The sequence below is a fragment of the Cimex lectularius genome, unplaced genomic scaffold (assembly GCF_000648675.2).
Source record: "Cimex lectularius strain Harlan isolate CLEC.00 unplaced genomic scaffold, Clec_2.1 scaffold250, whole genome shotgun sequence".
NCBI lineage: Eukaryota > Metazoa > Arthropoda > Insecta > Hemiptera > Cimicidae > Cimex > Cimex lectularius.
Window position 1 is genome coordinate 18,207 of NW_019393130.1, and position 26,387 is coordinate 44,593.

Consider the following 26,387-nt stretch of genomic DNA (forward strand, 5'->3'; position numbering starts at 1 on the left):
TCTGTTGGTGGCCATAGTCAAAATTGATAATAAAATTTTATTGCTTCATTTATGTACATATAAATTACAATACCAATTAATTATAAATTAAATATTATAAACTACAGATCGTGTTATTTACCCATCCTTTGGATAGACCATTCTTGTTGGCACAATGGACACCTAAAAAGTTGTTTTAGAATACAATAATAAATAATGTAATATAAATAATAATGATGTTAATTTATTACCTGTTATTTTGTTTAACCCATAAAGACATACAACAATAATGAAATGAATGATTGCAGTCGCCCCAGACTACGACACAATCTTGTTTCCCGTATCTCGAATCCTGTTTGCTTTCAGCTTGACATCTTAGACATGCATCTGAAAAATCATAATTCATTACAAGTTTAAGGGTTTTTGGCTTGAAAAAGGATCAAAAATCAACCATAAAAACTACAAACAATTTTTTTCTCAATATTTCTAATTAATGATATTTAGAATAAAGATATTTGTTCCGGCAATTTATATAAACAAAGAATTTTTCATATGAAATGAGCATATGAAGTTTGTAATTTTTCACGAGCACATCTATTTTGTAGGTTTGGGTTAAGACAAATCAATTTTTTCCTTGACAGTCCCACACTATAAATACTCAGGGGTCTTTGCTGGTGTTATGTTCTGATCAGTTTTTGGACTTTTGGGAAAAATCATGGTTAGGTCTGAGCTAATGAACCCATTATCTAAGAATCCTCATATTCCCATGTAGATAATCTACATAGAAATTAATAAAGTCTCAACTATTAAAAGAGGTTATAATCTCAAAAAATCCTAAAAAAGCATTAGCAGGAAAAAAAGGTCACATTCAGAATAGAGTAAATTATAACAGATTTAAACAAAACCATGGAAAACATATCAACTGACAATATCTTCCGGGGCAATTTTGGGTAACAAACAAACATACAAACTGGCCAGAGGAGGATTTGCAAGGCCATCTAAAGGCTCGAAACCTACAATTGAGATAACAGAATTTTAAAGTCCACAAAATATTACTACATTAGAACTTTCGGGGAAAAATCCCATAACAATAGAGTTTTTTGGTATCCTATGAGCGAGACCTCTTTATACAAGAAAGAATCTTCCAGACAATTTCACATAAATAACTTTGTAGCTAGTCAATTTTCTGAATTTTAACTTATGTTGAAATCTATCCACATAATTTATAAAATAAATCTGTTTTAATTTAAGCAAAAACCAAAGATGCATGACCTCTGGCATGATTTGAACATGTGGCTAAGTGTCATTGCACCACATGTCAGGTTGGAGCTGCCATAAATATGGGGAGATTATGAGATCACTAAGTAAACAATTTTTTTTAACAGTTTAACAACAATTAGTTACCCAATTTTTTGTTTTTAAACAATATTTTTACCAAGATGTTACGTGACAGCATGAACCCACTGCTCTCTACCCTACTTTGCACAATCAGCACTTATCTCCACACATCTTTATCTTCCTTAAATTAATAATTTATTTATTATATGTCAAAGATTTTTACATATAACATTTTTAATTTTTTTGATTCAAGAGACTGTATTTTATGGTGTAATAAATAATTTTTAACATTGCCAATTTTTATTTTCATGCTGGCCACTTTTATTGATTTTCTTACAGCTAATTTTCAGAAATTTAAGTTTTGCCCCTCAGAAAGCTTTTTAGTAAAAAAATTTAATGCAGCTTTATTTCCTCCATGAAACCCAATAATCTTTTAGTTTAATCCCCGTGCATTAACGTGGGTAAATAATTAAATAATATGTTAGCGGACTTTTAGAAAATATTAGAAAGAAAATGACAATTTTTTCACAGAAACAAATCTCTTTCTACTTTTCCATGCAATACACTTATTTTTTCAATCCTTCTTCAAAATTATTTATTTCCCTAGTTTTATACGCTTTTGGCTAGATGTTTTACTTTTAATAATGATAATTACTGTGCAGATATAAGTCTGTGTCTATATTAGTTTGTGATATTAATCAGTGTGGTCTATGTTGTGATGAACATTAATCATCCTGGCCTGCCTATCATAGCTGAGTTTGGTCTGTGAAACATGTTATCTTAAACCATTAACCTATCTGGACAGACCCAGCATTGAAGTTGGCAAAATGCCGACCGGCAAAGATAGGCAGTCCAGGATGATCAGTGATGACTAAATTACACGTGAATAATAAAACTCACAACAAAGCATACAAAAATAAGAACATAGCTATCATGTCTAGCCAGGCAGTAATCAGAGCACTAAGCTCAAACATTATTAGCTCAAAGATGGTGCTGAATTTCAAAATTAAATTAAATAAATTAGGCATGCAAAATACAAGAGAAGTGAGGGAGTCCCTTGAAAGGAAAGGAGATTTACCGTTAGATAGGTCTTGAGTCCTTCTGTGGCATGGGGATTCATACACTGACAGGCAAAAAATTCCACCTCATTGAATTTTTTTGATAAAAGAAAGTTCTGCCCTTAATTTGTCTCATTGTTTTTATCAATAAATATTTGTTTATGCTGTGTATTAAATTGGGAATATCAATTAGAGGTAAACACACTTAATCTTTAATCCAAAACAAGGATAAAGTATTTTTCAATGTTTAATTTTTTACAGAATTTAAAATGCTTATTCAGTCTCATTTGAATTCTGAAGCAATAAACTGTTTTAATTTTCATCTTTGTTTTCTTAATTTCAATTTTTAAATTTAAAAATTCCACTTAGTGCTGAGGATGTTTCGCGTGGTGTGGCACATATTGATGATGGACGTTCCATCAGGTATCAGTTCCCTGTGAAACACTGTGAGACGTTGTTACATGCTTTCAAGAAACTGGATGCTACCATTGAAGGCACGGTTCTGGACGCCCTAGGGTAACAGAACCACAGGATGACTGTTTTTTAACTTTGAGTTTTGTGAAACCGGCACCTTACTGTTATTCAAGCGATTCATCAGCTCCAGGAAGTACAAGGTGTCAAAATTTCTGAACACACTACTCGAAGAAGATTAAATCAGTATGGACTGATGGCTTTTCGCTCTATAAGAGGATCAAACACATAGAGTTCAACAGCTTGCATTTGCTCAAGACACAGCCATTGATCATTGGACGATTGGTCTGCTGTACTTTTTACAGATGAATGTAGATTTGCTCTACAATCTCCAGATGGGTGTGAAAGAGTGTGGAGAAGGCGAAATGAAAGGTACAAAGCCTGTAATTTTTCCCAGAGCCAACCTTTTCAACATAGCTCAGTGATGGTGTGGGCTGGAATGTCAATGGGAAATCGCACAGGGTTGGTTGTTGTTCGTGGAGGGTCTTTGACGGCCACTTGCTATGTGGAAGTAATTTTGGAACATCATGCGTTACCATTCCTCGATGAAATCTGCGACAATCCTATTCTAAAGTACGATAATGCCCGTCCACATGTCGTTCACATAGTATAAACGTACCTTCAACAGCAAAATGAAGAATGGACTAACCTCTAGCAAAGAGACATTTCCAGAGTGGTAGAAACTAACCGTAAGTCTTTCAGATATAATTAAAGAAAGAGGAGGAAATATGTGATATTGAAATGTTAAGTAACTAAAACAAAATTAAGACAAATTTTATCTGTCCATCTTTTTTTTCATTTCCCTTAGGATTTTACATTTTTTAAACTTTTTAAAACAAAGACTCAATTATTAAACGTTAAAAAACCTGAAACTTTGATTAATATATAAAAATATACATATCAAGTTATATTACAAGTGCGTTTTTTACATTTTTGACTGTCAGCGAACTATCAATGAGTATCTTAGACAAAAAGACATGATGTAAATGAGGAAACAGTGGAATTCACTCATTGGACACAAAAACCTCCAATTTACAAGTTTTGGAAGGAAAGAAACAACACAACGCGTCAAAGGAAGCAGGAAAAAAAATTTGAATCTTTACACGATTCTGCGGACTGCCAAACAAATTTTTTGATAAACTAGGACTCACAAGTGTGCTAGAGGAACAGAATTTAGAAATAGCACTTAATAAATTACACACCCTGAATATTACATTTACATTACAACAGTCAAATTACTAAGTTTATTTGTAATGTTGCGATAAAAATGATTATCACCTAATTATTTAACTAACACAAGTATGACATAAATTTGAGCGTTAATTAATTTAAAAACATGCTACAAACATGTTTGCTTGTGTGCTTTCTTTAATGTCTAGATTAATCTTCTGAAGCCATTCTTCGGCTAGAAAATCCTGCTTGTGTAGAAAAATGAGGTCCAGGAGGCAAACAACTTCCTTAAAAACTGTATTCAATCTTCAAATTAACTTCAGTCCAGAATGTTCTATAACAAGCCAGAGGCGAAATGATTTGTAAAGAAGTGTCATTCAATTTGTTTCTTAAGATTAGATAATAACAGACAGTTCGTCGCTGATCAAAAGAAAATAAGAGTTAAAGGATAATTAACAAAACAAAGTCTTTTATGACTCTTAACCAAATGTTCAATTAAATAAAGAGAACATGTTCTAAGTCAACAAAACGTCGCGTGATTGTATTTGGATATTGTTTAAATAAATAGGCCATGGCCTGAGCCTACAAAAAAAGCGATTATCCTACGCAAAACAAAATATAAACAGACCCATAAAAGTCATAAAATGATAATTGTTTTGATACACAAACGCGATATTTTATATCTTTTTACAAGTACACGAGCATTTATATAATTTATTTTGTAAATTTTTATGTATGACCAAGCGCATAATTTCATGTTAAATGTTTACATGCTTATGTACACGACAAAAAAAAGTTTAAAAACTATTTAAAAAATAAAAATATTATAATGAAGCTGCTTTTTTGTAGATTTTTATGAAAAAATACGTCTTTTTTATTTTAATTGCATTGAGAAAAATAAAAGTATTCAGTAAAAAATAAAACGAAATTGAAATGACGCAAGTTTTAAGGTCTACACCGACATACTATTACGTAAAACGAAGGTGGATGGTGCTGGTTTTACGTCGTAATGTTTCAACAATTGTGAAAAGACATCAAACAGCCCTTAGAGTTTCGGTTTCAAATGAAAAAGCTCAATAAATCAATAATATCTCAGCAATAAATCTCGAAAAAAGCGCAACGCAGATTTTGACCTATATACACACATACTTTCTACGCGCAGCAATAATAGACGTTAAAAACCTTCAAAATTGTAATTTCCAAACATAAGAATAACCAGGCTTATTTGATAAAAGAAATAATAAATTATAAAGGAAACTAGAAGATTCCGTGCGAGAGAAAGAGAGAATCTACGATCGTGAGAGGAGGGTCACCGAACCTTATAGTTGATACGATTATTATTCAATTAGATTCTATATGTGTTTTGCTCGTCACCAATTCTCACTAACCCCGTACAATTGGTTCATGTTAGTAGTAAAAAGACCTACACTAATACAGTAGAAGGAAGACCTACACCAATACAGTAGCAGGGAGAGCCACACCAATACAGTAGCAGGAAGACCTACACCAATACAGTAGCAGGGAGACCCACAGCAATACAGCAGCAGGAAGGCCTACACCAATACAGTAGCAAGAAGACCTACATTACTATAAACACTATAACGCACCCTGTTACCACATCTGTGGCCTGTTCTAACAAGAGAATGGAAAGGCAAGGAAATTCTACACGACATATACACAAAAAATCAGTAATTTTTTTACCGATTAATAGTAAAGTTAATCACTTATTAGGTCGATAGTCCTTTGGAAAAACTTAACCTATCTCTTTAAAAATATTTTGTCTGTGATTTGCAAAACAAAAACCATACAGTAAAAGGTAAAGATAAATACAGATGTAGGAAACTCGGAGATGAAAGAAAAACACCGTACTATTTTATATGGGAATAAACCTTGCACTGACAAGGACGGATGTACCAATTTACCAGTGATCACGAATGATCTAGTTTAGGCTTCATCCTTATCTTTTCATTAAGTTATTATATATTTATAATTATTTATTATACGGGGAATTTGGGAAAAGAGCGAATTTAATAAGCAACTTAATGGTTGTTCAACAGTAATTTTTTAGGATCAAAAGGATCTTTTCTTGCTTTGGACTTTTGTGTAAAGTATATAAAGCATATGAAGAGAATAAAAGTAAAAAACAAGTTCTATTTTTTCCAATACGCAGTAATAAAAACAATATAATATATTGAAATAAAAATAAACCGTCCCAACAATCAATTGTTAATCATCGATAATTCTCTGTGTGATAAAGGATTTTGAAAACTTATTTATTTCATATGTTCATGTTTCAGTCACTCTCACTCTCTCTCCTTTCTTCTCTTTGTCTATTTTACGTAGTTTTTTTTTATTTAGTGTTATTAGTTAAAAGGAAAAAACAAGTGGATATTTGAAGTGAGTTCCGTTAAAAAAAATTATTGCGACCCTGCCAGGATTCGAACCTGGAATCTTCTGATCCGTAGTCAGACGCGTTATCCGTTGCGCCACAGGGCCTGTTATACGATAGGTACTTACGACCTCAACTTTAACGCTGATGCGCATTAAAAAAAAACCGACTAGAAATTTTGAAAATCAATGTAATAAATAGACTAACTAAAACGGAAGATTATTTTTAATTAATTTTTTTGTCGTTTATACCGGGTTCTTCCAGCTCGATGACTTTGCCCCTTTATCAAATCAGTTCAGGTCAAGATTACTATTAGTATTATAATTTATTAAATATTATTATTTATTGTTTGTTCTATATTTATTTAAACAATCAATGAATCAATAGTTTTTAATAAAAAACGCCGAAAACTGACTGTAGTAAATAATATTAATATAAATTTGTAATTTGGGGTTTTGGGATGGTTTGTGATATATGACTGTATTTGAAGTAAATTGATGTGTAAATACACTAAATAAAACTGAAGATTAATAAATTTTAATTAATTAATTTTTTTGGTTTATCCGGTTCGATCATTTTGCCCCGGTATCAAATGAGTTCAGGTAAATAAATAAGTAGTAAAATCTTGCGGTAGATTTTGTCAATATAAAATTAATTAATATAATTATAAAGTCCTGATGGAAATGATATATTTCCCGAAAATTAAACTTAAGAACGGAGTGTTTTCTTTCCAACTGACCAAAAGTATACAATTANAATTAATATAATTATAATATAGAAAAAAAGATCACCTGACTATAAAACTTGTAACAAACAAGAATTTCCGATCCGGGAAAAAACCGAAGTTTTGAGGTATATTGGTTTATTAAGTGTGTGACAGTGGTGTGTTGTGGAAGCTAGGACGTCCCTTTGTCAGTCCAGTGTTTTTTTAAGTGTTTTTTGGTGAGTTGAGTTCAGTTGGATAAGTTTTTTGACGATTAGACAAGTCTGCTGGGTGCTAGTTTATAGCTCGCATTCCCTATTGGGAAGTGTTGGGAAGTGTGGGGCCTGAATCTCTCTAGAAACCTGGTTACAGGGTTGGGTAGGATTTATTTATTTAGTTTCTCTCTTTTTATTTAAACGTCATCTGTTTTTCAATTTTTTCAAAGAAAAAACCCATAACTAACAGTTTTAAATGATTAATATAAATTTGTAATTTGGGGTTTTGGGATGGATTATGATTTACGAGTGTTTATGATAGAAATTGATGTATTAAATACAATAAAACTGGAAATTAATAATTTTTAATTAATATTTTTCGTTTTTACTGGGTTTGCCCCGTATCAAATGAGTTCAAGCCAAGATTACTATCAGTTTCCTTCACTAGTTTCGTGGTCCGCTTGACCAATTAATATCTTACAATTAATTTATTTATTTATTTATTATTGAAAAATGACAAAAATGAGGGAAAATTCAAAAGGTGGAGTTGAGATGGGACGTTAGTGTCCGAGTGGATCGAGGTCACGATAGCTCAAGTGGTAGAGCAGTGGCGTATTTAGCCAAAGATCGTGGGTTCGAATCCCGCTTGTGCCACTGACTTTTTTATCTCAACTAAAAAACCTAAATTAATTGTAAGATTACTATCAATATTATAATTTATTATAATATTATTGTTTTTTGTTCTATATTTATTTAAACAATCTTATGTGACGATATGTTAAAATAAATTAACAGTCTTAACTTAATAATTGATAAAATCCTGGGGTAGATTTTGTCAATATAAATTTGTAATTTGGGATTTTGAGATGGATTAAGATTTATGACTGTTTTTTAAGAAAATTGATGTGTTAAATACACTAAAAAAATTAATTAATATTTTAAAAAAATTGTAAATCAATGTAATAAATACACTAAATAAAACGAAGATCATTTTGAATTAATTAATTGTTTTTTTCATTTATACCGGGTTTGTCCAGTTCGATGATTTTTCCCCTTTATCAAATGAGTTCAGGCCAAGATGACTATTAGTATTATAATTTATTAAATATTATTATTTATTGTTTGTTTTATATTTATTTAAACAATCTTATGAATCAATAGTTTTTAAGAAAAAAAACACGGAAAAACTAACAGTAGTAAATGAATAAGTGATAAAATCCTGGGGTAGATTTTGTCAATGTAAATTTGTAATTTGGGGTTTTGGGTTTTGGGATGGATTAATATTTATGACTGTTTTTGAAATAAATTGATGTGTTAAATACACTAAATAAAACTGAAGATTAATAACTTTTAATTAATTAAATTGTTTTTTCTTTTTTTTTCAGGTTTGTCCTGGTCAAATGTGATCAGCCCAAAATTACTTACAGTATAATAATTTGTTATAATATTATTAGTTATATGTTATACATTTATTTAAACAATCTTACGAAAGGCTAGTTTTCAAGAAAAAAACCAAAACTAACAGTTTTATTTAAATGATATCAATATAAATTTGTAATTTGGGGTTTTGGGATGGTTTGTGAGGTTGGTCAACAATCTTATGAAACAATGTTTTTGCAAGAAAATTCTCAAAACTAGAAATATTAAATTAATAAGTGGTAAAATATTGGGGTAAATTTTGTCAATATAAATTTGTAATTTTGGGTATGTACCTATCCATACACAGTCTAAAATATTATTATTAATTACTATTATTATAGGGCGAAAAATTGTTTATTGAACTCATATTTTCAGCTTTAGTATGTACGTACTATCTTCTAGCGGATCTTCTAGTTGAGTATTTCTTTAGACGGACTTTTTTCTTATAAAGTTATTCACTCTATGTGAGGGTAAAAATGGTAGATGAGAGCATGTCAGACGTGACAAATATTATAATTAGGAAGGGTGAGTGTATTTTGGTGTATTAATTTGTATGAGTCAAGGTAGAAATTAGTTGGATCCTTTGAAAGGATGCTGTAATTCCACGAGATATCGGGGAAAAATTGCACCCGGCGAATCCAGCCCAAAAATTAACATATTTTGTATTTTTATATAAGCTCCTTCGTCCTTAGTCAGTTTTCATTTTTTTGGTCAAAAAATGGTAGTAAAAGAACTCTTGGGCGCAATTGTTCACTGGTGTCTGAAATGATTTGTTCCCTTAAAAGTCGGTAATTAAATAATTAAATCAAGTAATTGAAGGTTTCCAATTTACAAAGCGAACAGCGTCACGTGCTAAGGACATCAGACGTGCATACGTGTAAACTATCATGTCTCAAAGGTGTTATGTGGCCGAAGACACGTAGAATTCTCAGGAATATGCAACATCTGGAATTTCGTCCTTTCCACTTACATCCCGAATCGCGTTTCATCAAAGCAATTTTCAACTTTAATGTCAACGCGATGCCCAATGATTTCTTTGGAAAAGTTGTGTGAATATAGTTTAGTAAAAGTTGTGTGAATATAGTTTAGTAACGGAATAAAGGAAATTCTTGAAAAATACAATGGCATTTTAGGAAGTAGTGTAGGTTCTAGTTTAAGATCGCTTGGTCTATATTTACTGTTTGGCTTTTTGCCTCAGAATCGCGTTACGTCCGTTTAGTGATTTTTATTTTCGGACAGTTCCGGGCAAAGGGCGTTTCCTATAGGTGCTCGACCCCTAAGTATGTTGACTCATTTGCGCGGATTTTGGACCTGGATCGAAAATTGGGCTTTAAAAGGCAGAAAACCTTTCAGAACGAATAAAAAACGATGATGGTAAGGACCGATTAATTATTTAAAAATGAACTAATTCATTAAGGTATATCTCATTTCATATATAAATTTTATTTTTTTTTTCGATAAAAATAAAATTGGGCCAATAGATTGAATTAATTTATGACTTAATCACAAAAGCAGGCAGTGAAATAATTATTTTTTAACGCTATCATTATTCAAGGCAAATCTTTATCGCTGGGGTTAAGGTAAATATTTATCGTGATGGAGAGGTGCACATTTTTTCTCTTTTGGTGAAGTGAACTTCTCTATTAAAAAATATTGCTTTAAAGAAAATAATCTGTAAGTTGGTCAAATTTCAGGTTTCTGTCTGTTAGATTCTGAGCATAATTTGTAACATTGTGTACTGGTTTTGGAAAGGTTATGCCTAATGTGCAGAAAAAAATTTCCAACAACTCTACATCAAACCACACCGTTCTCATCTCAAAAATGTTTGGAAATTAGTGTTCACTTTGAAGCAAGCTGTAGCTGGAAGGCTATTAGAAACATACGCAGGTTGTACACTGAACATCAAGTGAGGGACGGGTCACAACAACACTTTTTGAAAGGTATAACCATAACATAAATCATGACAAAATACGTTGGCGGTACTTTCGAAGGAATCATCCAATATAGTTTGTTCCAGGAGGTAGTTCTGTCGATTCTGAGATTAATTCTCAATTTTATTGTTTTTGGAAAGGCTTTTTGAGTAGGACTACAACACTCTTCACTATGTACTTTTCTGATATGGCAGAGTTGGTAACCAATATCGAACGGACCCACTTTAAAGCAAGCTGAAGCTTGAGGTCTACCAGGTGTTATGCCAGTTGATCTTTCAATCACTCTCACTCTCACTCTCACTCTCTCTCTCTCTCTCTCTCTCTCTCTCTCTCTCTCTCTCTCTCTCNTTCCTCTAAGAATAAAATAATTATTTCTTATAAATTAATGATGTCATATAATTGAAATAATTTTTTTAATGAAAAATAATTTGCTTCAAAGCTAACCTTACTCGGAAATTATTCAGGACCAATGGATTTATACCCAGTTGGGCTATTATAAGTCACAATTAAACAAATACACTACAAAATAAATTTTTATGCACGATTGAAAGTAGAATTATACATCCCAGCGTATTATTTTCTAAAATTTTCCGCTGAGGAAAAAGAAGGTTGATTATCAGGAAATTAGGAATTCGGAATGCAACAAACCTCGAGTTTTTCTTATTGGATGATAGATTGGAAGCAAGAGTTGTTTTCCTTGCATTTCCACTTCGTTGACTGGCACATATTAAAATGGGTGCAGTCAGTATTTTTATTGGACTATTTTTTTTTTTTAATAAATTGCATGAGACTAAAATGGGGATAAAAGGTATATAGGCATGGCCAAATTGCTCAGAAGGAGGCAAGAGAGTCGAATCTTGAAAAATCCAACCCCTGTGCAAAGGAGACAGCTTTTGAGGTGAATCATTATCATTCCAATGCACTAAATTATAAGCTAAATTTTCTATTAGACAGCCAAACACATTGTACTAAATTTTATATTTTAAAAAATCTCTTCAATTTAATGAAATTGCCATTAATGTTGCATATTCTTCTATTCTTTTTTTATATACACAACAGTTTTAAAAAATTATTAATTACTAATAAAAAAACCTACTAATTACAAATTATTATTTACAAATAAAAAGGTTAGAGTAAGACATTTGGAAATAGTACTGTGTCTTTTCAACTTTTGAAATTAGTCGATCATTTTCGTCTGCCTATACTCTCTTGGTTGGCCTGTCAAACGGATTTCGGCATTTTGCCGACATCAGTGTGTATTCCATTCCATGTTGATCACACACAGTCTACAGGATGAAATTTTACGATCTACTAAAAATAAGCAACAATACAGCAATATTTTATATTTTCTTAGTATTACTGATCTTTTTTCGTTTTCATTCTATACTTGCCTGCAAAGGACTTGTTTCCTTAGATAGTAGGTACTATAAGATTCAAATTCCTGTTGAAGTTCTTCAATAAGGCCCGATTAATTTATTTCCGAGAAGTCCACACCAAACGTTCATACTGTCAACCACCTTTTGATGACAAAAGTACGAAATTCTCGTTTTTCCCTCTGCCCACGTTTGAAATTTCCAACGATGTAGTATGCCATTAGAGGTGAACGTGGATTCATAGTCCATATGATGTATGAAAGAATGTTTTCTTCAGCCTCCCAAATCCACTTTGTGCAAGTAACGTCATAAGAGTCCCGAAGTCCCTGGCTGAAAATTGTAAGTACGGAGTGCATTTCTAATTTTATTTTTTAGAAAAACCAAAAATCCTTCCAACATACACAGTCAAATGTATGTGTCAAATGACTCCTCGTCGAAATTACGCTGCCGGTTTCTTTTTGTCATAACTTTGTAATTTTTTGACCAATTTAAAATCCGAATGAACCATTTTTCAGCCTTAATTTTTAAACATCCTTTAAAATGAGGTGGCAGGATATATAGGGGTCGTGTTTGAAATTTTGAAGTTGAACAGACCTGAGGTACCCTGTATAATTTTTCTCCAAAAAAGGTAAAACTTTGAACTAGACTAACAAATATTAAACCCTTCTTTTTTGATAGCGTAAATTTCACTTTATGTTCGCGAAAACCCCAATTCCTCTCTCCGATATGTTCGAAGAGTTTTAGGTTTTTCAAAAAATAAAATTAGAGATGTACATCGAACTTACAATTTTAAGCCGTATCGCTCCCATCTTATCAGTGACTTCAGGACTCCAATTAAAATGATCCTTTATAAAAATCCTTTAAAATGATGTGTCAGGATGTATCGGGGTTGTGTTTGAAATTTTGAAGTTAAACAGGGCCTGAGATACCCTTTACACTTTTTATCCAAAAAAGGTAAAAATTTGAACTAGACTAAAAAATATTAAACACAATTTAATGTGTTTTTGATAGAGTATATTTTACTTTACGAAATGTTGGAAAAGTTTTAGGTTTTTCAAAAAATAAAATTAGAGATGTACTCCGGACTTACAATTTTAAGTCGTATCGCTCTCACCTTGTCCAGGGACTCGGGAGTTTGACAGGCGTTTAACGTTCCTTACACAAATGGGAGGATGAAGAAAACGTTACATCTTATGGACTGATGAATACAAGTTCTCCTCTAATGGCATGCTAAACCGTTGGAATTTTAGAACGTGGGCAGAGGAAAATCCGAGAAATTCGTACTCTTGTCATCATCAGGTGGTTCACAGTATCAAGTTTGGTGTGGACTTCTCGGAAATAAATTAATTGGACCTTATTTCTACAAAATAAATTAAATGGTGCTCAAGTTCCTCAATTTTTTGAAGGAGGTTTTACCAACACTATTAGATGATGTTCCTCTGCAACAATGACAAAGAACAACTCTCCATGGACGCCCCGCACACAATTCTTTGCAGGTGTTAGAACCTCATGGCCCGATCTGTTTGACCTCCTCGGTCACCAGATTTAACTCCCCTTGACTCTTTTCCGTGGGACCATTTAAAAAATCATAACCCAGCAGAAGAACTAGAAAATGCTTGGCAATCCATCTCCCCTGAATCTGAATCGCTCTGAGCACCGATGAAAATTGGTTAAAAAGAGCAAATCTTTGCATCTTTAAGCAAGGCAGGCACTTCGAACATGAAATATGATTAATAAACAGCAAACCAAATGTTATTTTCTTTCAAATTTTTGACATAACTTTGTCATTTTTTGAACAATTTAAAATCCGATTGCACCAATGTTTTCAGCGTGTAGAATCCTTTAAAATGATGAGTCAGAATGTATAGGGTCATATTTGAAATTTCGATGTTGAACCTGGGCCTAGGTACCCTGCATAATTTTTCTCTAAAAAAGGTAAAAATTTGAAACTAAAAAATATTAAACACGTATTTTTTGTATATATATAACGTCATTGGTTACAGAGATATTCAGTTTGGGCATCTAAAAAGGACACCCTGTATATTGAATAACAGTAGTAATCATTTAACATGAAGCACATGCAATAAGTAATTGAAAATCCACATTTTCTTCCCAACCGAGGATCGATTCAAAGTCAGAAAATAATTTAGAAAGTTATACCAGTTAATTGACATATTTCCGGTCAACATAAGCGAAGTGAAATATCATAAAATATTCTTGCATAGTTGCTTATTCGGCAAGGCTGATGAAACCGGTCTTAGGCTCCGGCGAGGCCCGTGGGCTCGGCCCGGTCGGCCAATGGCAAGCGGCCAAGCGGCGAGCCCCCTCAATGAACAAGACTTTCAAGGTCCTGTGGGTCAAACGTATTTTTTCCTACTTCTGAAAATAGCTGGCTGTGGGGAATTCTACTTTGAAAAAGGGTTTTTAATATTAGATTATAAAAATTGACAGTTGGGGGCAAATAAAAAATATTATAAAAACACAACAACATCACTTTACCCATTAATACTGGATAAAAAAGTAGATGAACCTTTTAAAACATATATTTATCTTGTTTTGAAAAGTTTAAAGCAAAAAGTAGAAGTTTTGGTACAATTTTCGACTTAGTGCTTTTGGTCCGTGTTTCTTAATGTTACTTGGTGCCTATTACTTTGGTGGTAGATTCCAAGCCAGAGGAAAGCATATTGCTTTTGAATCGGGTATTAATTCTGTTGAGAGTGCCGTTTGCCTATTTCAGTCAAATTTTACTTGGTTGCAATATTTTTTGTTCTTTTCGATGTCGAAGAGTTATTCCTTTATGCATATAACCATAGCTTACAATATAACCAAATATCAGTGTTGTTTTCACTATTAGATGTATTGATCACTACTTCACTCACGAACACTCGTTCAAAGTATGATCTTATTGAAACAACGTACTGCCAAGTTTTCGATCTATTTTATGGTCATCATGAAAGCAAAACAATATAGATTTTTAAGATTGTTTTGCCCTGATGATGACCTTAAAATAGGTCGAAAACTTGGCAGTAACAGCTGAATTTGCTGTTTTCTTCAAGACCATACCTTGATCCAGTGTTGGTTAATATATTGAATGGTCCTATCCTTTATACCATTTATACTGCTGACCTACCAATACATCCTGAAACTATTATCACCACCTACTCGGACGACACCGCAATCCTATCCTCTAATTCGAATTCTATCCAAGCAACCTGCAACATCCAGGAACACCATGGGCTTATCGAAGGCTGATGTAAACGATGGAGGACTTAAAGGGGACCGCGGTAGCCGAGTGGTTAGCATGAGAGACTCTCACGCCGCGGTCGTGGGTTCGATTCCCACCGTCGCCTCTGGCCCTTTTTTCACAATAACCCCCCCCAAATTTGAACACACATACATGAATTGTCACATGGCTAATATGCATAGTTCATAACGCCAAAAAAAAAAAAAAATTGCTTTTAAACTGTATTCTTCGACGCAACAAGTAAAACAGAATTCGTTAAATTGGATGTGAATATCCAATATTCTGAAGAGTTTATATTTATTTTATTCCCTGATTTCAGATCAAAAAAGGATACAAAACGTCAATAATATTGAAACAACAAATGGCAAATATGTACAGTTGCCACAATTTTAAGCCTCCACGATTATTAGGGTAGTTGGGAACAGAATTCGTTAAATTGGATGTGAATATCCGATATCCTGAAGAGTTTATATGGATTTTATTCACGAATTTGTAATCAAAAAAAGGTTATAAAAGGTCAAAAATATTGAAACAATAAATGACAAATATGGTGGGTGAGATGCAACAATTTTGGAAGTCTCAACTATCATAGTTTGAAACAGAATTCAATAAAATTAAACATTTGTTGCATTACAAAAAAAATACATATATATATTTTATCTTTATCCACCTTAATAATCGAGTTATCAAGGCTGAATTTTATTAATTAATTAAATTTTAATATTCATTAATTGAAAAAAATGTCGTGAGAAAATTTACATAATTTTGAGCAGAAAACGACGTTTCACTATATAATTCTTTTATCATGTCTTTATCGTATTTTTGCCTCTCTCTTCCTTTAATATGTGAACTTATCACTACATGCTAACAGTGCTTTATTTCGTTTCTGAAACTAACAAATAAATGCAAACAAATATAACGATTAATGCTGACGATTGCGATTTCTTGGAATGTTAGTAAAATCTTTATGACGATATACATATAAACTTAAAAGTTTAAATCGGTATATATCAATCATCATCATCGGTATCAAAAGGTTTTAAATCGATAAATCAACCATGATATTTGCGTTTAATCGTGATTATTAATCTCAGCCGATCCGATGTGATTTGACGTATGTAATACAGAAAGTAAAAAGTTAGAATTTAATGATTTATGTTTAAAAATAAAAGAGCCAATAGGTCCACGAATGATTTATTCCTTTGGCCTTGTGCACAGCGGATTTCAAAATGAGCTTTTGAAGAAAAAAAAATCTTTAAAATGTAATTTAAATTCCATCGCGACGGACTTTCTAAACAGCTCTTTTCATGAAAAAGGGGAAAAAACCTAATCATGAACACAGTTTCAGTACCAATTTTCTAGTAATTACAACGTACTTAGAATATTTTTCTCAATTGTTTTGTCCTTCGAGCTGGCTGTTTTTACTTGTCCTTTTTCAACCCAAATCAACAGCAAAACTATTGATTATTTTGATTAATTTCTACTCATGCATCGTTGTCCTAATGTCAAGGCCCCCTGTTTTCATCTTTTTTGAATTTAAACACCGCCTTAAAACACTTCTCAGCATGAGTTTAAAAGAAATTGTTTAGAACAAAAGCATTTTTTCTTTTAAATTGAAAAGATGTTTTAGCCGATTTGTAATCGGACGTAAATAGTAAAGTAGTAAATTTCTAGGTAATGACCAATTATCAGAGATTAAGTATCTTATCTTGAAAATCTTGAAAACCAAGCATGATTTGGTTATTTCTATATTTATCAATGTAATGAACTAATCATTTCAATATTTATACAAGATAGAATGGGGCACAACTTCTTCCTCTAAGGGAAAAGGTCAAGTCTATGAAATACTCTAAACTTAAAATTGAAGTAACAAAATGTATCGTAATAAAATGTATTGGTCTAGTGAAAAAAATAATGCAGGTTTTGAAAAGACAGTCAAAACTATTGATAATTTTTACAAAATAAAGGAAATTTATTAGAAATATTTTCCATCACAATCTATACATCTTTGGTAATGTCTAATAAGCGCTTTTATTTTAGCTGACATAAAAATCTTTATTTCGACTCATAATAATGTCTTGGAAGGCGTTTTCCTCTTCACCGCGTTCTCTAAAAATTTTACCCTCGAGAAGTGATCAAAATGCCAAAAAAAGTTTAAGTCTATAAGCGAGAAGTCAGGCAAATATGTAGGGTGCGGTAATATTTAATATCTTAAATCCTTATGTTTGCACAGGGTTGGCATTGCGACAGGTGGCCTGAAATTATCGTGAAGATGAGTCATCATGACAAAGACGTTGCAGTTTCCCGATCATTTTGTCAGTTTCTTGGCAATAAGATTGTTTAAATAAATATAGAGCAAACAACACAAAATAATAATATTATCATAAATTATAATACTGATACCTAACATCCCATCTCAACCCCAGCTTTTGCATTTTTCCTCCTTTTTTGTGTTGAGATGGGAAGTTAGTGCCCGAGTGGATCGAGGTCACGATAGCTCAAGTGGTAGAGCAGCAGCGTATCTAGCCGAAGATCGTGGGTTCGAATCCCGCTCGTGCCATTGACTTTTTTTTATCCCAACTAAAAACCTTAATTAATTGTAATTATAAACAATAGTAAGTCAATTTACTTAATAAACATTTGCCTCCTATAAAAGATGTTGTTAAATTTGTAAATAAAATTAGAAAAAGATCTGTTCTAATATAATATATATTGCATCCATTCGAGTACTACTTTCAGTACAATATGCAATAAAATAATGAATAACAATGTCATTTTCTATCAGTCTGTCTCCCTCTTTCCACTCTTTTTAATAATTTTAGTATTAACTTTAAGTTATACATATAAGGACAGGAATCGTATACATGCCGAATGAATCAAATTTTTACAGGGGTCATAAAAGCAGCCAAGTCATTGACCGTTCCGACAAGGAAAACAATCTGAAAATTGTCCCGTTTGAAATTGAAAACAATGAAATCATTAAATCATTGTTGAACGATGACTTGATGTTGCGCAAGGCGAGACGAGCCTCGTTGTGAAACTACATGTGGAGGGGTGTGTCTAGACTTTTGATTTCCCATTGGGTAGGAATGTCGAGCCCCTCGATACTACTACCATTTCTAAATAAATCCTCTACAAACTGGCTTCTAATAATAACAGGTTCGATATACCTGAGCAAAGAGTTTAGCATTTTGCAACCAAAGTGTTGCCTTGAATTTGGCCAGAGACGTCATGGTAATGACATGCCTTGTTTAAAAAAAATCAAAAACCTATTGATCAGTAACTAAAAATAATGGATATGTCCTCGATAAACGACATCCTATTGAAATATCTCCCCCCTCCCAAAAAAAGAAGGAAAAACTAAATAAAATCTGCTCCTTAATTACAGAACACTGTCAGGTTTTATTGTATTTGTTAGATACAAAAATAATGTACGTTTTTGATGTTACGTAAAAACAAGCTACAATTTTACTTCAACAAAATATATTTAATCGAAATAACTTCCGTTACTATCTATATATCCATTACATTTAGTGGTCTATTGACCAAATTACTTCTTTCAATTAATGAATTTTTGGATGTAAGGTTTTCGTTGAATTGAAAAAGTTAATGTCACGAGCGGGATTCGAACCCACGACCTTCGGCTCAATACGCCGCTGCTCTAACCACTTGAGCTATCCTGACTTCGATCCACTCGGACACCAACTTCCCATGTCAACCTACAACCTTTGGAATTTTCCCTCCTTTTTGCCATTTTCCAAATGTCGTGTAATCAGAATTCGATACTTGGCGAGACATGTTCATGTTTTCACCTTCGGTCTCCATATTAGATACTGCATCCAGTCTTTGAATCTGCCTGCTCACCGCCTTTCTCGTTTTCTAGCCTTTGAGGTTATCAAGAAAAAATCATTCTGGTTCAGGCCTGGGTTAATTTGGCCGAAAAGTACTCATGACTCTAACTTCCAGGATCGGGAGAAATGGTGTGCCCAGTGGATGGTCATACGTCAAAGGATGATCGAATGTTACCGGGACGAGTGCAGTCGGCTCGACATTCCAACCGTTTTCTTTTATATAAAGATCTTAAGCGGCGAGTTGCTTTTTCTTAATTACACTCTCTGGCGAGAAAGTGTTATACCTTTGTGCTCTTTGTAACCTTTGTGCTCAGAAAAAGGGAAGATGTGATCCATTTCTTGGGTGTACGACCCATCCTCTCGGAATTTAGATCACCCCATACAGGTCACAGCAGGCTCAGCAAAACCCAGATAATTGAATTCCTTAATGGCAGGAACAGTTTGCAACTGATCGAATTCGCACGACAGGCTTGGTCGTATCTTCATGATCTAATTAGGGAATTCAATTATGACCAATAGTCCTTGCCGTTTTTAAATTAATATTATTGTACTATTATTTTTATTTTTTTACGAGGGTTCGCAACAGCAGAGGTTATATCAACCCTCGGGTGTTTTTTGAAAAAAAGCACATTTGTAAGTATGTCGGGTTCGAATGCAGGGCCGCTGCATCCGGATTCGAACCCGGGACCTTTACCTTACAGTGTTGAGCGCCATGTCAACGCCTAAACCGTTGCGGCCACCGAAATATTTTTTATGGTTGTGGCTTCAACCTCCGGCAGACGGTTTTTATCCAAGCTGTTATTTTATATTATGGCATATATTTTTGTTTTGTAAACATTTTGTATTAATAAAGCATTATTATTTATTACTCGGCGACATATGAAGTGTCCACGGGGAGCTGCTAGTAAAGTTATACTTCGTTTTACTTATTCAATCCATTATATTTAATTGACCAAATAAATTATTTTAATTAATTAATCTTTTCATATAAGGTTTTGGTTGAAATGAAACTATCTTTACATTTTTGCCAACGCACAACCAATTCATTAATCCCAGAAGAGGGGAAGGGTCTCTGTAATGGACGAATTTATAAAATTGCTAAGCTAAGCTAAAAGTTTTTTCTTAGAAGTTTTGGACATTTTTCTTCCTTGATTTCATTTAAACTAAAGTGCTCCGTATCATCCAGTAATTAATGATTACTGCAGTTAAAGCTTTTACTACTCTCAGACCCTAGGCATATGCCAAACTATTGTCAGCAATTAAGCAGTATAATTAAGCAATCCAAAGTACCCGTGAACGTTGCCTTTGTTTACAAGCTTGATACGACTAAAACCTGAACCACTACAAACTCCTCAGGGACTTAGCATCTGCGACAAAATCCGTTATTCAAAGTCTTCTGCAAAATAGCATCAACATTATTTGAAAGACGTTAAATATAACGGTGACTTTGAAGTAGCGAAAACTCTATACAAAATCTCCTTATTCTTGCTTAATATTTTCCCACAATATAAGTCGTACTCGTAAAGTGTATTAAAAAGTGAAGTTTTTGCAAAATTCTCACACTTTCATATCGAAAATTCGTGCAATGAAATTGTAATGTCTTTAAATATTTGCATTATTTCTGTTAAAGATAAAAATTAGAACCTGTTAGGGTATTTTTTCTTGAAATTAAACGGTTTTGAAAATATAGTGTAATTTTTATAGGGAATAAGGAATTTCACTGAAAAACAATTGAAATATATAGATACCTTAGATAGTTATGTATTAAAATGTTAAAACTATCAAAAAATGAAAGTAATACAAAATGAAAACAAAAAAAATTTGGTTCAAAATTGAACATAAAAAAGAAAAGGCTCAATAAATTAAATTAAATATTCAAAATGCCCACATTCCTGAATAATGCAATTAATGTTAAAAAGTTTGTTTTTATGTCCAGTTTTATACCACATAGCCTTTTTGCTCATTTTACCTTAATTTCATTATGCAGATGCAAAAATAATGCAGATTTTTGATGTTTAGGAAAAACAAGCTAGAATTTAACGAAATATATTCAATTAAAAAACTTCCATTACTATCTATACATTTTTGCAAACGCACAACCAATGCATTAATCCCACAACAGTGGAAACTATGGTCTCGGGAATGGAATTTTACTTACTGTTTTATGATATACAAATTTAATAATATTGATTCTATAATATAATATAATAAACGGAAAATAGACGTTCAGATGCAACAATTTTTGACCCCTGGTTAGATGTGGTCGGATTAGGAACAGAATACATAGAATTGGCTCAAATCGTGCAAATAGTGATTTTCATGTTGAACCGGCACACGGGCACTACTGGGTCTGTCTTCACTCGCGGGTTTTTGTTTGAGTTATTCAAACGCGTTTCGGCATTACGCCATCTTCAGTGAAAAACTGTCTGTCATTCAGTCTGAGTGGGGTTTATATAGTGTTGCGTCCGTCGCTTGTCGCTGGGGGCGTTGCGTTAGGGGGCGTGGTCTCCGTGCTCGTTGGTCGGTCTTGGTGGCGGTTATTTTCATTGTCAGTTATTATTTGTGCGTTGTCGGTTTTTTGTTTTTTCCTGGTGTTGGTTGCGATGTTTTGTTCTTCTGAACGTTTTCGTTTTTTGTTATGGAGTGTTTTTAGTGGTGTGAAGGTGTTCACTGAAGATGGCGTAATGCCGAAACGCGTTTGAATAACTCAAACAAAAACCCGCGAGTGAAGACAGACCCAGTAGTGCCCGTGTGCCGGTTCAACATGAGTTCGCCAACTCGCAGACCAAACCCCATCATCTACAATAGTGATTTTATTCAGTATTTTGATTTAAACTTTCAGTAATATTGATTTTATAATATGTATTGTAAATGGCAAATATAGTGGGTGTGATTGAGACTGAAACATCTTTTGGGCTAGTTGGTTGTGTTGGGAAGAGAAGTCGTAAAACTGGCTGAGTTTATAGGGATTTTACTCACTGTTTTATTATTTTAAAAAAATTTCAATGCTATTGATTCTATAATATAATAAAAGGCAATGAGGTGAGTGAAATAGGGGTACAATTTTTGAAGCTGTTGTGTAGTTTGGTTGAGAACAGAACTCAGTTTCACCCTGAAAAATTTTATTTAATATTATTTCCTATTAGTGTATATATTCTTTTTTAACGACTAGTAAAAGGAATTAAAACTTCAATAATATTAATTTATTATTAAAAATTTAAAACTAATTTTGGGATAATTGGTTGGGTCGGAAATCCGGTTGGCATGAAATTTACACTTTTCAATTTTTTTTTCTGGATTTATAGAATTACAATTATTTATATTCTTTCAATTATTATTTGTAATCAAAGGCTCTACTAATCAATTAATATAGATTAGATAATAAAACAATGGTGGTTTCTACACAAGGCAAAAATGGTAGGTAATTTATAGCAACAATTTTGGCGCCTCACCAATTATCTGGCTACTTTGTGGGTTCAGAACTGTGTTTATATTTAACTGGGCGTAATATTTTTTAATTAGTTTTGCGAATTTTTAAAAAAATGTTTAGGGTTTTTATCGAATTAGGTAGCAAATTTGATGATGTCTCAATATCTGGAAAGAGTTAAAAATATCAGTTATTATCAATTGATTATAGTGCTATTTATATGACAGATAAATTGACGCCTCGCCATATTTTATTTTATCGAAATTTTATTCAGCATTGTTTGTAATTAAAAAACATAGTATTAATACAAATGTCCCTCTGTGCTTTCCTGTAGGTTTTTTTTCTTTAGTTGAGATATATTTTTTATTCCTATAATTTTACCCCGATTGGACCAGATTGAAATCAGAAGTCTTGCGAATTCGACACAAATGTTTTTCTATTTTGCCGTTTTGAAAACAGGAATCGGCTGTCTCGTCCTCAGTAAGAAATCCATCGCGAATCATCCTCCACCATGCGTAAAACACGACTTTCCTTGCGACATGACCACTCTTAAAAGTTAAAAACGTTCGACAAAATTTAAGTTAGCTTTCCTAGTAGTATGGCCTAAAACCAATTATATTGTTGCACAAAGGTTGTAAAACTAGGCCAAAATATTGGCAGCCTGAATGCAAGTTAAAAACAACTGCCTAAGGCAAATATACTAAAATTTCTGTAAGTTAATGGTAGTAAACATTCTCTGCTTGAAAATGGCACAATAAAATGAAAAATGACAAGTCCCTATAACTGAAGATTCAAAAAAACACAAGTAGGCCAATTTCTATAATTTTGTTGATATATTAAATCAAAATATTATACTTTTTTGATAAGAAAATTGATTTTATCCTAATCCTATCCGGAAACCAACTGATCTTGAGCAGCCTATGCTTATGACAGGTCCGATTAGTTCCTTTTTCCCGGAACAAGTGAATGATTGCCGTACTTCTGACTGCATATCTCATTAGCTGAATCGCAAAGTTTCAACTTGCCACGAGGAAGTTAAGACCGTTCGGTCCTTGAACAGTAAACGCTTCCAACAAAGAACAACTTAAATTCACGCTGCCGATTTGAAAAATGATTCTTCGACGACCCCTAGGAAATCACTATCAAATAAAAATTTCTCCGCTTATTCAAACAGCCTCGACCCAACGACCCTAAATACCTATTGCAGACGTGGGGAATAAGAAAGACAAATAAAAGAATCGGCTTCTGATAAGTGGCTGGGGATTTATTATTTTATTTATAACGATCACACGATTGCATTTGCGTAAAGGAGATATAATTTAGCATTCATTAATCATATTTTCTGCACATAAAAAACGAGATATTTAAAACGTTAAATGGGATAAATGCATTGCGTTATTTGATAATGATATAATTAAATATAGTTTTTGAAGGGTTTGTAGGGATAAAAATATAGGTATTTTTTATACCGAATTTTTTAATCAATTACTTGCCTTATTTGAAATGAGCGGAACTCCCGTGGAATTTCATTTCATCTGTTTTATTAAGTATCTGAAATTTTTAATATAGTAAACATTTTTAACTTCAAAGATGCAGACCAACAAAAATTCCTACCCAGAATTGACTATTACTGTAAAGATACAGCCAATAAGGAAGGCTAGTCGATCCCAGAATTGACTATTACTACAAACATACAGTCAACAACAAAGGTCTGCCGATCCTAGAATTTTAAATATTACAAAGATGCAGTCACCAACAAAGGTGTATCAAACTCATAATTGATTCTACTAGAAAACATGGTCACCAACACAGGTCTTTCCAACCATGAATTGACTGTTACTACATAGATAATATCACCATCAAATGCCTATCCAACACAGAATTGGCAATTACATCAAAGATGCAGTCTCAGACAAGTACACTGTCTTTCTGACCGAGAAAAGATTATTACGTACTACAAAGATACAGTCACTAACTTTAAATATTACAAAGATAAAGCCACCAACAAAGGCCTGTCGATCTCAGAATTGACTTTTAAATATTACACAGATAAAGCCACCAATAAAGGCCTGTCGATACTAGAATTGACTTTTAAATATTACAAAGATACAGTCACTAACAAAGGCCTGTCGATCCAGAATTGACTTTTAAATATTACAAAGATATATTCACCACCAAAGGCCTGTCGTTTTAGACATTCAGAAGAGATTCATATGTGCAAACGTCCTTAATATCCTTAAAATGAACTCCTTCCTCGGTGGGGAGAGATAAAATGTCTTGGACACCGGATTCCTTCAAAGTAGGGAGACTTTGCGCGATCCTTAATCTCGTACGCGAACCCTTATTTGTATTACAATTGGAAATAATTTGTCCAAAATTTTTCTCTTATGTATACTAAAGTACTGGAAGATCTGAATAAAATTCCCTGTATGGTAATATAGGCGCTTCAAAGAAAAACACCTAAAATTTTGTTGTAAAATATAGGAGAATTTTCCCAACTTAAATTTTTCCAACCTAGTACAAATTTTAATCATATATAATTTTTTTAAATATGGTCATGATTTTACAAATACCGACGTTTAGAATCATAAGAGTAGTGAAGGGTACTTGACAGCGGTGTCTCTAAGCCAGTGGAATATTCCACTGTCTCAAAGCACCTCCGGGCTTATTCGGCCTAAACTTAGTTTCCCCCCCCCGTCACAGTGAACCATCACTTTCACTGGTTTCTGCCAGGGTTCATGTCAGATTTGTTAGACATGAGGCTTTTGGCGAATTTGTTAACTTGAATTTTCCGTTAAAATGCATTGAAAGATGCGTTGGACAATCGTAAGGACTGTTTAATTGTACATAAAGAGCATTATTGAATATTACAACGTTAATTTTTAAACATAATAAATAACGCTATCCGTTTTGTCAGTTCAAAGGGAAAACATATAAATAAAGTAGCTAAAACAGCCCATATTCCTGGTATTGTGCGGTTGCATGAAATCATTTCCTTTATAAATGAACAGTAAATAAAATAAACAAATTATCTAAACTGGAATAGTCCAGATTCGAAGGAATTCAGAGCTGGGTGTCAGCGTAGGAGTGACCTTAGCGGTTAGGTCCTTTATAGAAAAACAAATCATAATGATAACACTACGACCATGGCGATTTTGTTCTTCATTATCTTTTTTGGTTTTAATTAATTTTTTTCCAGAATAAATCAATCACTCGAACTATTTATCTCCAAAGAAAGTCTGTTTGTCTGTTTTCAACCAAATGTCACGTTTTCACGTTTCTGCATGTATTTGTTTGGGTGTATATTTTTGTATTAACTTTCAGATATTTTTATTACTAGGGATTAGGAAGATAATTTCTTTCTCTCTCTCTCTCTCTCACTCTCTCTCTCTCTCTCTCTCTCTCTCTATATATATATATATATATATATATAACTCTCTCTCTCTTTCTCTCAACCTCTTTCTCACTCTCTCTTTCTCTCTCCCACTCTTTCTTTCTACCTATCAAACTCTCTTTCCCTATCTGTCGGGCTGTCAATCTCTTTGTCTCTCTCTCTCTCTCTCTCTCTCTCTCTCTCTCTCTCTCACTCTCTCTCTCTCTCTCTCTCTCTCTCTCTCTCTCTCTCTCTCTCTCTCTCTCCCTCCCCCTCCCCCTATCAACAAACAACATTCAACAGCGCAATGTTTTTAATTCGGTCGCTGCTTCACAAAAATTTCGCTCTTATTTTAGGGAAGGTCGGTTAATAACGCCTAAATAAAAAAATGGTTGCAAGAACATGAAACCATCCCTGCACAAGTAAAATAATATATAACTGTCAGT

At 33.0% G+C, this 26,387-nt stretch overlaps 1 protein-coding gene and 1 non-coding gene across 2 annotated transcripts in view; both read right to left on the reverse strand.

Annotated features, from left to right (window-relative positions):
• Positions 1 to 25: 25 nt before the first annotated feature.
• LOC106669775 (RING-box protein 2) overlaps positions 26 to 26,387 on the reverse strand; it is a 43,909-nt gene continuing 17,547 nt past the window's right edge. The window contains exons 2-3 of the mRNA XM_014399475.2: positions 231 to 366; positions 26 to 162 (exon numbers count right to left, since the gene is read on the reverse strand). Of these exons, the coding sequence (XP_014254961.1) occupies positions 114 to 162; positions 231 to 366 (185 nt within the window). The 3' untranslated portion in view covers positions 26 to 113. The remainder of the gene's footprint in view (positions 163 to 230; positions 367 to 26,387) is intronic.
• Positions 6,440 to 6,512, reverse strand: Trnar-acg. Its single transcript has one exon. It is a non-coding gene; the product is annotated as a tRNA-Arg (tRNA).